The 14,538-nt window shown below is 40.6% G+C and overlaps 3 protein-coding genes across 3 annotated transcripts; 2 read left to right on the plus strand and 1 right to left on the minus strand.

The window, feature by feature from the left end:
- EAE98_002014 (uncharacterized protein) lies at positions 1 to 2,991 on the plus strand (the record flags this gene model as incomplete). The annotated part of the gene is made up of 1 exon (XM_038949633.1): positions 1 to 2,991. The coding sequence occupies one exon, from the start codon at positions 1 to 3 to the stop codon at positions 2,989 to 2,991; it is 2,991 nt and encodes a 996-aa protein (XP_038813372.1).
- Positions 2,992 to 3,647: 656 nt separating this feature from the next.
- EAE98_002015 (uncharacterized protein) lies at positions 3,648 to 5,224 on the minus strand (the record flags this gene model as incomplete). Its single annotated transcript, XM_038949634.1, has 4 exons — positions 3,648 to 4,088; positions 4,188 to 4,630; positions 4,755 to 5,084; positions 5,161 to 5,224. 4 exons carry the CDS (start codon positions 5,222 to 5,224, stop codon positions 3,648 to 3,650), a joined length of 1,278 nt encoding a protein of 425 aa, XP_038813373.1.
- A 3,480-nt stretch (positions 5,225 to 8,704) lies between these two features.
- On the plus strand, positions 8,705 to 14,114 carry EAE98_002016 (uncharacterized protein; the record flags this gene model as incomplete). Its single annotated transcript, XM_038949635.1, has 3 exons — positions 8,705 to 8,914; positions 9,130 to 13,125; positions 13,179 to 14,114. 3 exons carry the CDS (start codon positions 8,705 to 8,707, stop codon positions 14,112 to 14,114), a joined length of 5,142 nt encoding a protein of 1,713 aa, XP_038813374.1.
- Positions 14,115 to 14,538: the final 424 nt, after the last annotated feature.

A 14,538-nucleotide genomic window follows, 5' to 3' on the forward strand; every position in this document is an offset into this window, starting at 1 on the left:
ATGGGGGGTAGGCTTGGTATCATAATTGCTGCCTTTGCCACAGCAATTCTCCACACAACAATTGCGCAAAGTCCAACATCTTCACAGTCAGATACTACCACAAGTTATCGTTCCGTTTATACACTTCCCGCTTCGGTTGATGCGAGCGCACCCGTTATCCCAAATATCCAAGATCCGCAAGCAGTCAATCCGCAACATGTTTGTCCAGGCTATACGGCATCGAATATCAAGCGAACTAGTTACGGATTGACGGCATTTTTGTCATTAGCTGGTGATGCCTGCAATGTTTATGGAACGGATGTAGATTTTCTCAATCTGACAGTAGAATATCAATCGAAAGATCGTCTTCATGTGGAGATTGTTCCTACTTATGTGGGACCTTCGAACAGCTCTTGGTTCATTCTCCCAGAGTCTCTTGTAGAGAAACCCTCCATTGATGCCGATGCGAACTCTACTACTCTGGATAGTGACCTTAGCTTTTTATGGAGCAACGATCCAACCTTCTCGTTTTCAATCTTGCGTCAATCCACAGGCGACGTTCTCTTCTCTACCAACGGCACTAAATTGATTTACGAAAACCAATTCATCGAATTTGCTAGTTCCCTGCCGGAAAATTACAATCTTTATGGCTTAGGAGAATCCATCCATGGATTTCGTATGGGCAATAACTTTACTCGTACTTTCTGGGCCGCTGATGTTGGTGATAATATCGACGCAAACATTTACGGCAATCACGGAATTTATCTTGACACAAGATACTACGAGATTGATGCAAGTACAGGAAACATGACCTATGTCGCAAATGCAACAAATGTCACCGCAGACTACGTTTCTTACACTCATGGTGTCTATCAACGAAATGCTCATGGCCAGGAAGTCTTGATGAAACCATCAAACATAACGTGGAGAACTCTCGGTGGTAGTATTGATTTGTATTTCTATGCTGGCCCAACACAAGAAAAAGTTACCAAAGCATATCAAATGAGTGCAGTTGGACTCCCAGCGATGCAACAATATTTTACTTTCGGATATCACCAATGTCGATGGGGTTACGCAAACTGGACTGAACTCGGCAAAGTAGTAGACAATTTCGCAAATTTTGGCCTTCCATTAGAAACGATCTGGTTGGATATTGATTACATGAATCAATACCGTGACTTTGAAGTTGACGAAGTCAGATTTGGATATTCTGAAGGTGCTGAATTCATTTCAAAACTTCACGGCAATGGACAACATATTGTTCCAATTGTTGACTCTGCAATCTATATCCCTAATCCAGAAAATGAAACTGATGCATACCCTCCTTTCAATCGTGGCAAAGAAACTGACAGTTTCATGTTGAACCCCGATGGTAGTTTATACATAGGAAGTGTATGGCCTGGGTACACGGTCTTTCCTGATTGGATTGGATCCGTGTTGAATGGCACTGGAGCACACCAATGGTGGTCAGACGAGCTGACCGCATGGCATTCAGACTTTTCATTCGATGGCATTTGGATTGATATGAGTGAAGTCTCTTCTTTTTGTGTTGGATCATGTGGTAGCGATAATCTTACTCTCAATCCCGTCCATCCACCGTTCCTTCTACCTGGCGAACCAGGGAATATCGACTTTACCTACCCAGAAGGATTTAATCTTACAAATGCCACTGAAGCCGCAGCTGCATCTTCCGCTTCTGCCAGTCAGTCCTCCGCTTACGCTACATCAACCGCCTCATTATCGTCCTCATCCACGAGTTACATCCGCACAACACCCACACCAGGGGTCCGCGATATAATTTACCCTCCGTACACCATCAACAATTTCTTAGGTTCATTGGATGTTCATGCCGTGTCACCAAATGCAACGCATCACGGTGGGACTCAAGAATACGACTATCATAATTTGTTTGGGCACCAAATTTTGAATGCAACTTATCATGCTCTCCTTAACGTCTCTCCATCCAAACGTCCATTTATCATTGGTCGTTCTACATTTGCAGGATCCGGGAAATGGGCCGGACATTGGGGCGGCGACAATTACTCCCTGTGGGCCTACATGTTCTTCTCCATCCCCCAAGCTCTGTCATTCTCTTTATTTGGAATTCCTATGTTTGGCGCAGATACATGTGGCTTCTCTGGAAACTCTGACGAGGAACTCTGCAATCGCTGGATGCAAGTCTCTGCCTTTTTTCCTTTTTACCGAAATCATAATACTTTGGCCGCCCCCTCCCAAGAACCTTATGTGTGGGCATCCGTCATTGATGCAACTAAGGCAGCCACTGCAATCAGATATGCTCTACTACCATATATCTATACTACATTCTACCTGGCTCATTCCACTGGCTCAGCCGTGATGCGCGCTCTTGCCTGGGAATTTCCTAATGATCCCACTCTAGCGTCTGCAGATCGACAATTCTTACTCGGCCCAAATATCATGGTGATACCCGTACTAGAGCAAGGCGCTACTACCGTCGACGGTGTATTCCCTGGATCTGGAAAAGGGCAGGTTTGGTATGATTGGTATAATCAATCTGCTATCACTTCATCTCCTGGTCAAAACATCACAATTGATGCACCACTTGGTCATATTCCTGTTTACATTCGGGGCGGCGCCATTATTCCAATTCAAGAGCCTGCATTGACGACTCGTGAATGTAGAAATAATTCATGGGGCTTGTTGATTGCATCCAGCTCAGAAGGAATTGCTAGTGGCGAACTTTACCTAGATGACGGAGAATCTCTGGTTCCAAATGCTACTCTTTGGGTCGATTTCCTAATGACGCAGAATTCAGTTTATGCATCAGGTCGAGGTAGTTACGTTGATAATAATCCACTTGCAAATATCACAATCATGGGTATTTCATCAAGTGTTAATAGCGTTACATTGAATGGTGCTGTTCTCAGTGGATGGACATATAATTCCACTAGCCAAGTACTCGACATCAAAGAATTGTCTAATTTCACTAGTGATGGAGCATGGAGCAGTGATTGGGTGTTGAAGTGGGCTTGAGGTAAACTCTTTTTGCGGGTGAAAAAGTCATACTAGAGCGGAATGAAGTTTCGAACAACACTTGAGGTTGAAGTGATGCAAGGAATAATGAATTGGAGATTAGTTATTTTGTAGAATATAGATCCAGAAAGCATGAAATAATGGCATTGCACTTTCCAAGTCAAATCGGTGAATACCAAGAGATCAATAGAAAAGACAATCATCCTTTTAAGGGTCCGAGCTGCGGTGAATCTGCATTTTCTGTTCTAAATTCAAAGCCATGTTAGAAAATGAGATCGACTTGGAAATTGCTGTTGAGAAGCCGGCTAGGCGCACAGTGAAGAATGGGATCCTAGGTATAGTGTCAGGGAAATCATCAGAGGTAAATGATATAGTCTTCTAGTAGATACAAAACGTATTTACTACTGGACTCTTTTGTGAAGTCGATCTACTTAGGTACACAAATGTAGACTCAATACTGAAACATTATAATTTCTGTTAATCCCAAGTGTGCTCTGAATCATGTGTACGCGCGCATTGCCGACATCATGTTCGATGACGCCATTCTAGAGATTACTCATTGCTTTATAAATGAACTATCCTCTTTTCAAACTTACATACTTCGCAATGCCGGAGGGGTTTTTTCCTCCAAGTCGATGTCTGCTACAAGTAAATCTTTATAACCGACTAGTCACCGGAAATCGCTCACTACTATGCTTGATCGTCGCCGGTATCCTACCCTTCATCGGGATTCTTTCTCCAATGTTTCTTCCTTCCTCTCCACTTCCAATCTTCATCACTTTATTGTCCAAAAACGTTCCTATGTTCTTCAACACCAATATCGTAAAATAAGACATGACGACCAGCCCCGCCACGATTCCATAAACAATCTCACCACCTTTAGTGTTTCTTGCCAATTGCAATCCTAAGCCACCGCAGATAATTCCCAAAATGAGTAGAGAACGGCCATACCAAATATGTATAAATCCCAGGAATCCTTTAACGTGTTGTTTTCGGTAAGCGAGGTGATGCATGAGGCCCATGATAGCTTGAATAATTAAGAGGACAAAGAGAGCTAGACCAGAGCTTGTATGCGTTTTGCCTTGATTCTTGAATAGCTATTGTATGTCAGTTATTTCATTGTGAATTTGAACATCGAATCTGAAGACTCCATAAGAAATCAATGAATTCAATGGTGGATGTACGAAAATACATACATAATCCTTGGACATTGCCAACTTCACACCCAATCCGAAACCAGCAGTCAGCATCACCAAACTGAATGTTTGAAAGGCTGCGTGAATCCACCATTTTCCGAACATAGGCATGAGCATTGCCCCAACCGGGAAGAGAATAACCATGGTAATACCCATTATAGTACCATGGGCAATACTATAGGCGTTGAGTGTGGAAGCCGATATTCCATTCTCTTCACTTCCACTTCCCGATGTAGATGCAGTTGTACCATTAGATAAAAATGGGTTCTCATCCGATTCAATCACAGCAGTTGTGAGATCATAGGTAAATTGCCGGTAGCGACTATCGTCGTGTTGGTTTATAGTATACGAAGTCGAAGTACTGTCGATTGGAGAGCCCAAGTGCCAAGCTGCTATCCATGGTAAAGCAGTGGATGTTGTGTTAGGAAGAGGGCAGTTCGTACCTAATTAATGTCCATCAGCTTACACAGAACTGATTATTGATAAAAGTTTCCCATATCAATACTTTCAGATTGTTTCCGAAGCTCAGAAACAACTAAAGTCTCCGGGTACTACAGCATAACCTACACAGAACATTGGCTCTCATCACTCCTCCGGTAATTCCACTACCCGCAAGCAATTGCACCTGGCTTCCTGGTCCTCCAGTAATTCTTGGTTCTACGTGACCTTGTCCTCCAGCCCTCGCACTAATGGTAACGTTTCCATTACCATCGCTATACATTATATACATATATGCACCGGCCATGGTGCGCCCAATACCTAGTGCAGCCCATTGATATGAATCTGGTGCGCTGAGTTGAAAATATATATTTCCAGTGCCAGCCAAAACCGTTGTCGGAGGAATACCCAGGGAATAGACTGGACCATCTGAAGGAGCGAAGACCGCGAGTGCAGAGACTGTGAAGCTTTATTAGTCGTTACTTTGGTGGCGGTATTGGTGTCATTTAAGCATTGGGGTTGCGCTTAACCTTACCGCATGCCAAGTCCCTAAGTCCGCCGAGCACAGCAAAACTTATCGCAATATTAGGGAACTTCATTTTAACAAAAACTCAATACGATGAAACGAACAATCATGAATGCATATTGAGTGGAAAATTATCTAGAGATTATTCAAACATGACATAAACTGCATGTTGTTAACAAAATTTGTTGACCAAGATTTGAGGTTCAGGTGGAATATATAAGAACATCTTCTGCTTGTCATGGTCCATTGTTCTGATAAAATGTGGCTTACTGCGCCCGTTCAACATTCACACACATTGAGTTGGCGAAGCCAATTATCTTTTGATGATGACCACTAGTCATGGAGAATCAAGTCAAAAAATAAGCTGGGTCGTTCAAATGTCGCATTAGGGGGTGGTTCTCCGTAACAGTACCATTTATGCTTACAGCAATAAAGGCGTTCCACTCCACATCAGGATAATCATCCGAATTTCGTATATGCTGGGAGAATCATTCATCTATTTTGATATGAAGGTTGACTCCTGAAGTTTTGGATGTGTTCTTGTTGCAACGATGAATCTTATACAAGCATCATTTCATTGGCTGTAATTATTGATGCAGGTACAAACATTCACGGTATGTTGCTCGATGAATCGACATCTCAGTATCCAGAATCCAGATGATGACTGTGTCTTCTGCATTTTTTCTTTCATCTTTCAACGGTCAAGTCTCTGTTACAGGGTATATATACAGTAGTAAGCTATTAGGACTCGATCCCTGATACTATGCCTTTTGGACAGATTGTGTGCGTGGCGTAGTGGTAAAGCTTACAACTATTATTGTGTTTCCGCTTACGTAACAGTCTCCATGTTCTCCTACCCTTGCATGGAATGTCTCTTTCTGGGCCTTTCGTAGGGCTGCCATGTACTGAGGCCGATAACGCGCATTTGGCATAAACCCCAAAAATAGATTTCTGCCTAATGAAAAAAGAAATTTTAGAATCTGTATGGTGTGTTTATAGAAATCTAATAAAGAAAGATAGAATTCAATCTTATTGAAGACTTTTTGTGAAACAAATTATATCATTGAATAGCCCTTAGGGTTAGCTTTATTAATCTGTTTTTAGAATTCATTTCGAAATTTTCTATAGGAAGTGTACTAATATTTAAAATCTATCTTCAAATAGTTTTCCTTATAATGCATAGACCACTTTAGGATAAGCGAAATAAGCGAACAAGCTTAATAAGAATTCCTTATCTCAAGCTTAGTAAGAATTCCTTATCGAGCTTATCTCAGCTTATCTCATCTCGAGCTCGTTTAATTTGTATGACTAATATAGCTTTAGTTAGGTTCTATAATATTAAATAAGAGAATTCAATTCAGTACACAACTTTAAAGAAATTAATGAAATAAAAGAAAAAGAGGCTTGATTATTAATTAGAATTAAAGGAATCGATTAGTATATTTCTTTTTGAATTATCTCAAAAATTAAAATTTATATTCAATTCTAACTACTTTCATTATACTTAGGAATCTGTTTTATCTTGATACCTTAATTATTAGGCTCAATGACTAATCAAACCTTGAATAATATTATCAATATTAAACAGAATATTTTAATTCAGTACACAACCCTAAAAGAATTGATAAAATGGAAAGGAAAGAGATGTTATTATTAATTAGAACTTAAGGAATTGATTGATATAATTACTTTTAAATTATTTTAAAAAATGAAATTTATATTCAATTTAATAATACTTAAAGAACAAAAGACCGAATATCAAAATTAGATCTTTTTCAATTTTATTAGGAATATTTTTATATTAAATTTAAATTTCAATTTTTGAGATAATTTAAAAGTAATTATATCAATCGATTCCTTGAATTCTAATTAATAATAACATCTCTTTCCTTTCCATTTTATCAATTCTTTTAGGGTTGTGTACTGAATTAAAACTTATTCTTAAATACACACCACTAAATTCTAAATTAGATTTTAGCTTAGGCAGAAATCTATTTTTGGGGTTTATGCCAAATGCGCGTTATCGGCCTCAGTATATGGCTCAAAAATGTAGAAGGGTGAGTACAAAATGAGATAATTATAATTGTAAATATTAATGAGGATTAAGTGTGAGAATATATAATGAACATCGATGTAATAGTATATAAATTTTTTAAAGACGATGATTATTAAAACCAAATAGTACTTTGTTAAAAAAGCTTCTAGTAATTTTTATTAGAAACAAATGAAAAAACTCAAAGTTATTAACTTTTCCAATCAGAATATTATAAAATTGTATTTTAATTTATTAGATTAGTTTTATTTTGTTTTATTAAATAAAATATATATTATAAAATATAAATATATATTTTTTATGAGAAAAACTTTATAAGCTTTATTAAAAAATACAAAAAGAAACAAAAGTTATAAAAATTCTAATAAAAGTAATATAAAATTAACTTTCCAAAAAAAAATTTAATATAAAATTATTAGAATATAAAAAAATAATTCTAATATAAAAAATATTCTATTGAAAAAAAAAATTAATAAAAAAATTCTTCTAATAATAAAAGATATTCTTTTAATAAAATATTATTACAATATAGAGACACGTGACTAATGATTGAGTAAGCTAGGCTCTATTCTACTAGTTTATATATGAAAATTCTATATATCTTTACATAAGACGGACTCGGACTGTTGGGATTAGTGTCATGTTTGGCTTTTTGCGATGAAACGATTGAGAATGCATTTAAGTCGGATAAGGTTAAATATAATATAGTCCTTGGCTTGAGGTTCAGAGAGTAGCCAACGCTTTAAGCTTCATCAATATGGAGTCATTTCTTTGGACAATTTTAAGGTCAACCTCGAGGTAGACTCGAGGCAGGCTATCGTGGGCCTAGCTAGTGCCATAAATTCGCACAGACAGTGTGAAATAAAGCCTAATAGTAGAAGATGAATAATGTCGACCAGGTGGACGCATCTTTCTAACATCAACAACAATTCCCATAAACCCAAAATCTAGGTATGACCAGAAAATTATGCATCTTTCGGATTCTTTCACATCATATCATATCTTACTAAAAGATTCCAATCTTTCCACATCTTCCGGTAATAATGATTGTGTTCTGGAATATGTTTCCCTGCAAATTTAATTTCATCGCAGGACGTCGACATGCTGCCTAACATTATATTCGAATGATTTGCTCGCCAGTCCCTCGTCTCCTTACTCCAGAACCAAACATTTTTCGGTTCATCTGATGACTCTATGATCTTCATCAACCGTAGGGGTGACTGCTTGGTGACACTATCTCGATTCGATGACCACCGATTGGGCATAATGGGAAACCCTTTTCGCCCTCAACTTGCCTTGCACTCCACACAGCCCCATGTAATGAATGCATGTAAGCATTCGACGGCTGAAGAAATCGTGCTCAGCACCCCACCAATAGTTTACATATCATTTTGACCGTCTACTTTGTTGCTTCAATCGGTTATTGTTTATCAACCCTCCCAAAATTCACTAACGCTTGTATCACATTGTCGGAATTGTGATTATCAGCCAGCTTCATCGATGTCTGACGCTGAACTTTCGTTTCCAGAGCCATTGCCGGAGACATTACCGGAGGTGAAGGGCCACGTGATTCATTTTGATGATGGCGATGGAGCGGGAGATCGAGGGCGCGAAGCCTCACACAGCACTGCATCAGGCAATCTTCGTGATTCAGCCAATAGTCACAATGGCGGTTCGCAGGCAATACGCTCCGATTTCCAGACAGACTACGTAGAGTTGCCGCTTCCCTTCGAATGTGATCAATGCCCTCGATCATTTTATAGGGCTAAAGAGCTTCGATGGCATAAATACAAGCATGCGACTGGGCTGGCCTTCGATTGTGATAAATGTGAGGGAATGTTTCCGACAAATGATGATCTTGAAGCTAGTATACCTGAAAATTCAAATCGAATCTATTGAATCTGTTGAATCTGACTTATAAATAGAAACATATTTCCACGAATTGCAAAAAGACTAGATATGAGCAGCAGCCAGAGGTACTTAAAGCTTCCAGCATTCCGTTAAAAATGCAAAGATACGACCTCTCTGCCTCTCATCGCGAACCGAAACCTCGCGACTTTGTAGGGCTGAAAACAGCTCAAATTCGTCTGGATCCTGCAGAGTTGGACTCGGATGACTCTACTCGGGTGAAGCTTAGACGCGAACCAATATCTTCAGAGAGGCTCCCTGCTGCGGTCAATCATGATGTTAGCCCTGTACCATGCCGGTCAGCTCCAGATCAAATCGCCGAAAATAATCGAGAGCTTTCCGCAGCAAGTGAACTTGTCCCTGTAGAGATAGCTCGGTCAAAACGCGATGATTTGAAAAGAGAAGCTTTTGAAACTCTCGATGAAATGAAGAGCCGTCATCATAGGGAATTTGATGACCTACAGCGACGTATAACACAAAAAAGATATCTTGCAACAGACGAAACTAGAGATGAAATCAATAGGCTGTGTGAGGACATGGAGAGACGACTAAAAAAACGTCAATATATGGAAACGCCGTTGTTAGTGGATTCGGATACCCGGAATCGTCGAAGGATAAAACAGCTCAAAGCAGATGAGTCAAAAGAGCATGCTGCAGCGATTTCTAATATTGATTCGGAGTTACAATGGATGGAGACCGAGAAGGCTCTTCTACAAACTCTTGAGGCCAAGCAAAGAGAACTAGGTCCCGACGATATTTCCACAATCGATACCGTGAAAAATACTGCTCGTGTTTACTTCGATCAAGGAAAGCTGGTCGAGGCTGAACACATGTATTTACGAGCTCTAAATGGGTATCAAAATGCAACCGGTCCCACGCAAATGCTAATCAGTGCGGTGATAAACAACCTTGGTCGCATCTATTACCGGCAGGGTAGTATGACTAAAGCTGAGGAGATGTATGTTCAAGCTTTGGCTAATTTTGAAAGATATTTGGGAAGCAATCACCCCACAACTCGCAACACAGCAAACAGGCTCGGTCATGTTTATCAAAAGCAGGGCAAGCTTCAGGAAGCGCAAAAACTCTTTGGACAATCGACAGCTCCGGGAGTGGAGTCATCTCCAGATATAGTCAAAAATGGGGCTGCAGGAATAAATATTTTGCAATCTGATTTCAAACGAAGAGATAACCTCACAGGTACGAGGAATTTTACCAGCAATAATATTCGAGATCTTGGGAAAGCTTTTCGAAACACTGATGATTCGCATAATGTCAACTCTCAAAATCAATTTGATATTGTACGATGGTCGACCTCAGAAGATGCTTCTTTGCTACGAACTATTGCCAGACTCGGATTGGAAGATTGGCCCGCTGTCTCAACGGTAGTTGGAACTAAGACGGCTGATCAATGCCATTACCGTTATCTCAGATTCGAGAAGAGCTTTGGAATTGACCCTACCTCTTCTGATAAATCCTCGCAGATCAATTTTTTCATGGCTGCTATTGAGAAGAATTCCTCATCAGAATTGGCACACTGGTTGCGTGATCATCGAAATATCTCGGAAGATGGGGATGATATTGTATCGCGATCAAATAAAGGCAGCGCCGAGCTTAAAGAAGGGGAAAATGAGGCACCTTCCACGCCTGGATCCAAATCTCCAATTGCCAGTAAATCTCTCGGTATTGAAGAGTTCACACATGGGAAGAATGCCATGGGGAGGAAAATACTTGATATGGGTATTCAATCAAACCCGGATACCCACAGAGAGAGTTCGAGTCAGCTATCTGCTGAATTAGGTCGCGATCGATATGGAAACACAAAGCACATGCCGGAAAGAACTGCACTCGAAATTGCGGAGTTGAGAGCTGAAAGAAGGGCAGAGATCGAGAGACGTTGTGCGGAACTTGATCCACCTTTAACCAAGGATTTGCTAGCCAGCATACCCTTATATAGAACAACTATCCAAGATGTCCGTCCTTTGACTGAACTTGGCTGGGAATTCTTGAAGCGAAATTTTCTGGCGGAGCGCACTATTGCAGAGTTGAAATCCAGCGATTTGTCAGATTTACCTCACATTAAGAGATCATACAATGGGTTTGGTAGGGAGGATACGGTACGTGGAGTATTCCGTGCTCTTTCAACTTTTATTAATATGAAACAGGGTGACATGGTCGCCAAACGGGATCTCATAGCCAGTGAGCAGCAAAAAGCTGTTACTGACGAATGGCAACATGGGTTCAGTCCAGAAACTCTTAATTCTACCTCTATCGAAAGCCAAAATTATATTGTAGCTTTCACTAATGAACAAGCTTTAAGTTCTGGTCGAGCTAATGAGTTCGACCAGACCATGGGTCCAACCAACGAAGCTCACAAAACTACCCAACTCGAATGTTCTTTAGACGCAGAAAATAGTTCGGCCGGATGCCAGGATTATGCGGGTTCTTACGTTACAAACACTGTCAAGATACTTCGACGGTCAGAGAATTATCATGATTGGGCTGTCGTTGCTCATGGTCATGGATTAGAAAGCCGTGGCGAGTTGACTAGAGATACTTTTGATGTAAATACGAATTTACTAACATCTCAAGGTAAGAATTTGAAGGCATCTGACTCTGTTATGGCCGAACAAGAAGAGCGAATGAAACAATATACGTCTGAGAATAGAAGGAAAGGCATTGTGAAGTTGTCCCAACAGCAAAGTTCAGGGAAAACATGGATACATACTCCCGAGATTCCGGCGAACTCACAGATTGTTGACTCGCAAGACATTGAAGAGAAACTAGCGGAGACAGCAATTGATTTGGCAAAGTTAATATTAGAAAAGTCACAGTGGCTAGGGCAAATGGATGGCGATGAATTGGATCATGCGATAACAATGCTGGGAAATGAAGTCCACAGCATGTTACACGAAAAAGGTTGGCCACGAACAACATTAGCGATGTATCGAGAAGTGCATATCAAAGCAATTCGTGATCTTCTTACCCGCTACCAAAATGATCGAGGCCTGGGATCTTCAACTCTCTCGTCATCGACATTATCTGAAAATGGCGCAAACAATGATTCTCATTCAAGACTACCAATCGAGGACATACCTGATGACCAAAGCGACAACTCTTTTGAGTTCTCCACTACGGATTCCGTGGTATCGGTTGCAGATAGTGTATTTTCAGCAATGTCACTTGCTACGGGGTCCTCGATGTCATCTTTTTCAGTCTCTCAGACTGCAACTGACCGCTTAGTTCGTTTACTCCTTGAAGATGCGATCATAAAGCCACTCTGCGAAGATGCATTGCAGGAGAATGGAATGTCTCGGGAACGATTTGAGCGGAATCTCAGCCGTCTACTGAAGGGCTTTGCTGTCGAACTACGAAAAGAAGCTCAAACTCGAGAACAGCGACAGGCCGCACATCTTGTTCGTTTTCGTGCAAGAAACTCTGCACACGTGATTTGCACTACTCTTCGGATAGAAAAGGAACAAAAAGGCACAAACAATGTCAGTGACTCCAGTGGAGCTTCCCATTTGAATGTTGAAGAAGAAGAAATAGAGTGCGATTTGGACATAGATGACGATTCGGATAGTGGATCTGAGAGTTCTGAAGATGCTTCCGATGACTTTCAGCATCTTGAACTATTTGTCAAGGACTCAAAAGCCTTCGAATTGTTTCGGGAGAAACTACGAATTTTCATTCATCCACAGAAAGCACAGCTACCAATGGTAGCCAGTCGACGAAATAGTTTATCTTCAAAGACAAACAACTGGGCGATTGCATTACCCGGAAAATCTGATGACTTCAAGAGTGAATTTGTTGCGACCCCGAAAGATGTAGGGGAAAGCAGAACTCAGCTCATTGCATTGAACGATTTCCAACGGTATTCAGCAGACACACGGTCAGAGATAATTAGGGGGGTATACCAACCAATCTGGCAAAAGTTGGCACTATTTTCTAATGAGATTTCGACATGGGGAAGACCGCCAGTTGCAATTGGAAAGACACGGATTGAATGGCGTTGTGTGAGTTTTATGCGATAGTCCAGAAACTTGTAATCATGAACTAACAACCGCAGAAATGTGGACAAAGAATTTATGATGATTTCACTGAACTTCGTCCTGGAGCAGCAAATCGACTTAAGCAAGCTCTCACAAATAATGACTCTGGTAGCACCAACACAAACCGAAGTTCAAGGTTCAGTGACTGCAGCAAATCTTTTTCGAAAAGCTTATCTTCCATTTTCACTGTCTGGTCTTCGAACTCCTCGAGGAAAAGTCTCTCCTCTGGCCTACCCACCCACGAACCATCAAAGAATCAACTTGATTCGAACAATCCAAACACCGTAAAACCAATACCGCTTCCAGTCGAGAATGTATATCTCCTTCTATGTTACCCATCTGGTCGCTACGCCACTAGACTTCTGCAGTTGGGTCTTCACAATCTTGAACCTAAATCTGATCAGTCACTCTTCACTATACTTCGAACTAATTATAAATCAATGAGAGGTCGATTCTTGAGCCTGATATCATTGAAGACTCTCAGATCGATAAAATTTGTCCACTTCGAGATGTACCGCAGCTCTCTCATCGACGTGCGTCAAAAAGATGTCATACCACCTCCCGACCACATCGAATATCGTTACTCGCCCGCACCTCCCGAAGTGATTCCTCCCATTGGTGACAATCATCTCATGCACCTCTTTCTGCATCCAGATCACGCCGACGAAGATACTGTGTGTCTTGACCGATTCCCTAAGAAGTTGAAGGAGAAACTTTCTTGTAAAAAAGGACAACCTACAAACTTTGGCTGGGGACTAGAGTTTGTGGAAGGTTGGGACATGAAAAGCATTTGGATAGTCGCCTTTATTGTCTTTGGGATTGGAAGCTTACTGCTTGGAATTCTTTGGGCAGTTTATAAGCATAGTATTCAGGATGCTTTTACGATCGCGGGTTACATGGTTAGCTTTACCGCGATTAGTGTGGGAGCCATACAGAGCTTATTGGTAATGTAAGGTAACATTTCAATCTACCGGAATGAAGAAGTTCCCTGCCCTGTAACATCTAGCAAAGTTTCGTAAAGCAAGCAATCGAAGCCCATTGCAGCCACTGAGAGGCTGAGCTGGAATATTTTCGACAAGTTCCAATGACGTTACCAATTCTTTTGAAATCATCAAAAGAATTGATGAGGTGCAAAGTGAGTCTAGTTGAAGCAGACTCTTAGCCGCATAAGATGCCAATTCACTACAGCTTTAATATTTCGGGAGGATACTCAAGCTTCGATCTTTCGTGGGAGAACGCCGTCACACCAATTTCCCAGGACAAAGACATTGATTGACATATGTAACATCGATGGGTTCAACACAGCACCATATGTCTTAGCTAAGATTTCTCTAATAACAAAATGAGCCTCGTGTTTCAACTCATTAGTTTTATTTT

Source organism: Botrytis deweyae (genome assembly GCF_014898535.1).
Source record: "Botrytis deweyae strain B1 chromosome Unknown BDEW_004, whole genome shotgun sequence".
In the NCBI taxonomy this organism is placed as follows: Eukaryota; Fungi; Ascomycota; class Leotiomycetes; order Helotiales; family Sclerotiniaceae; genus Botrytis; species Botrytis deweyae.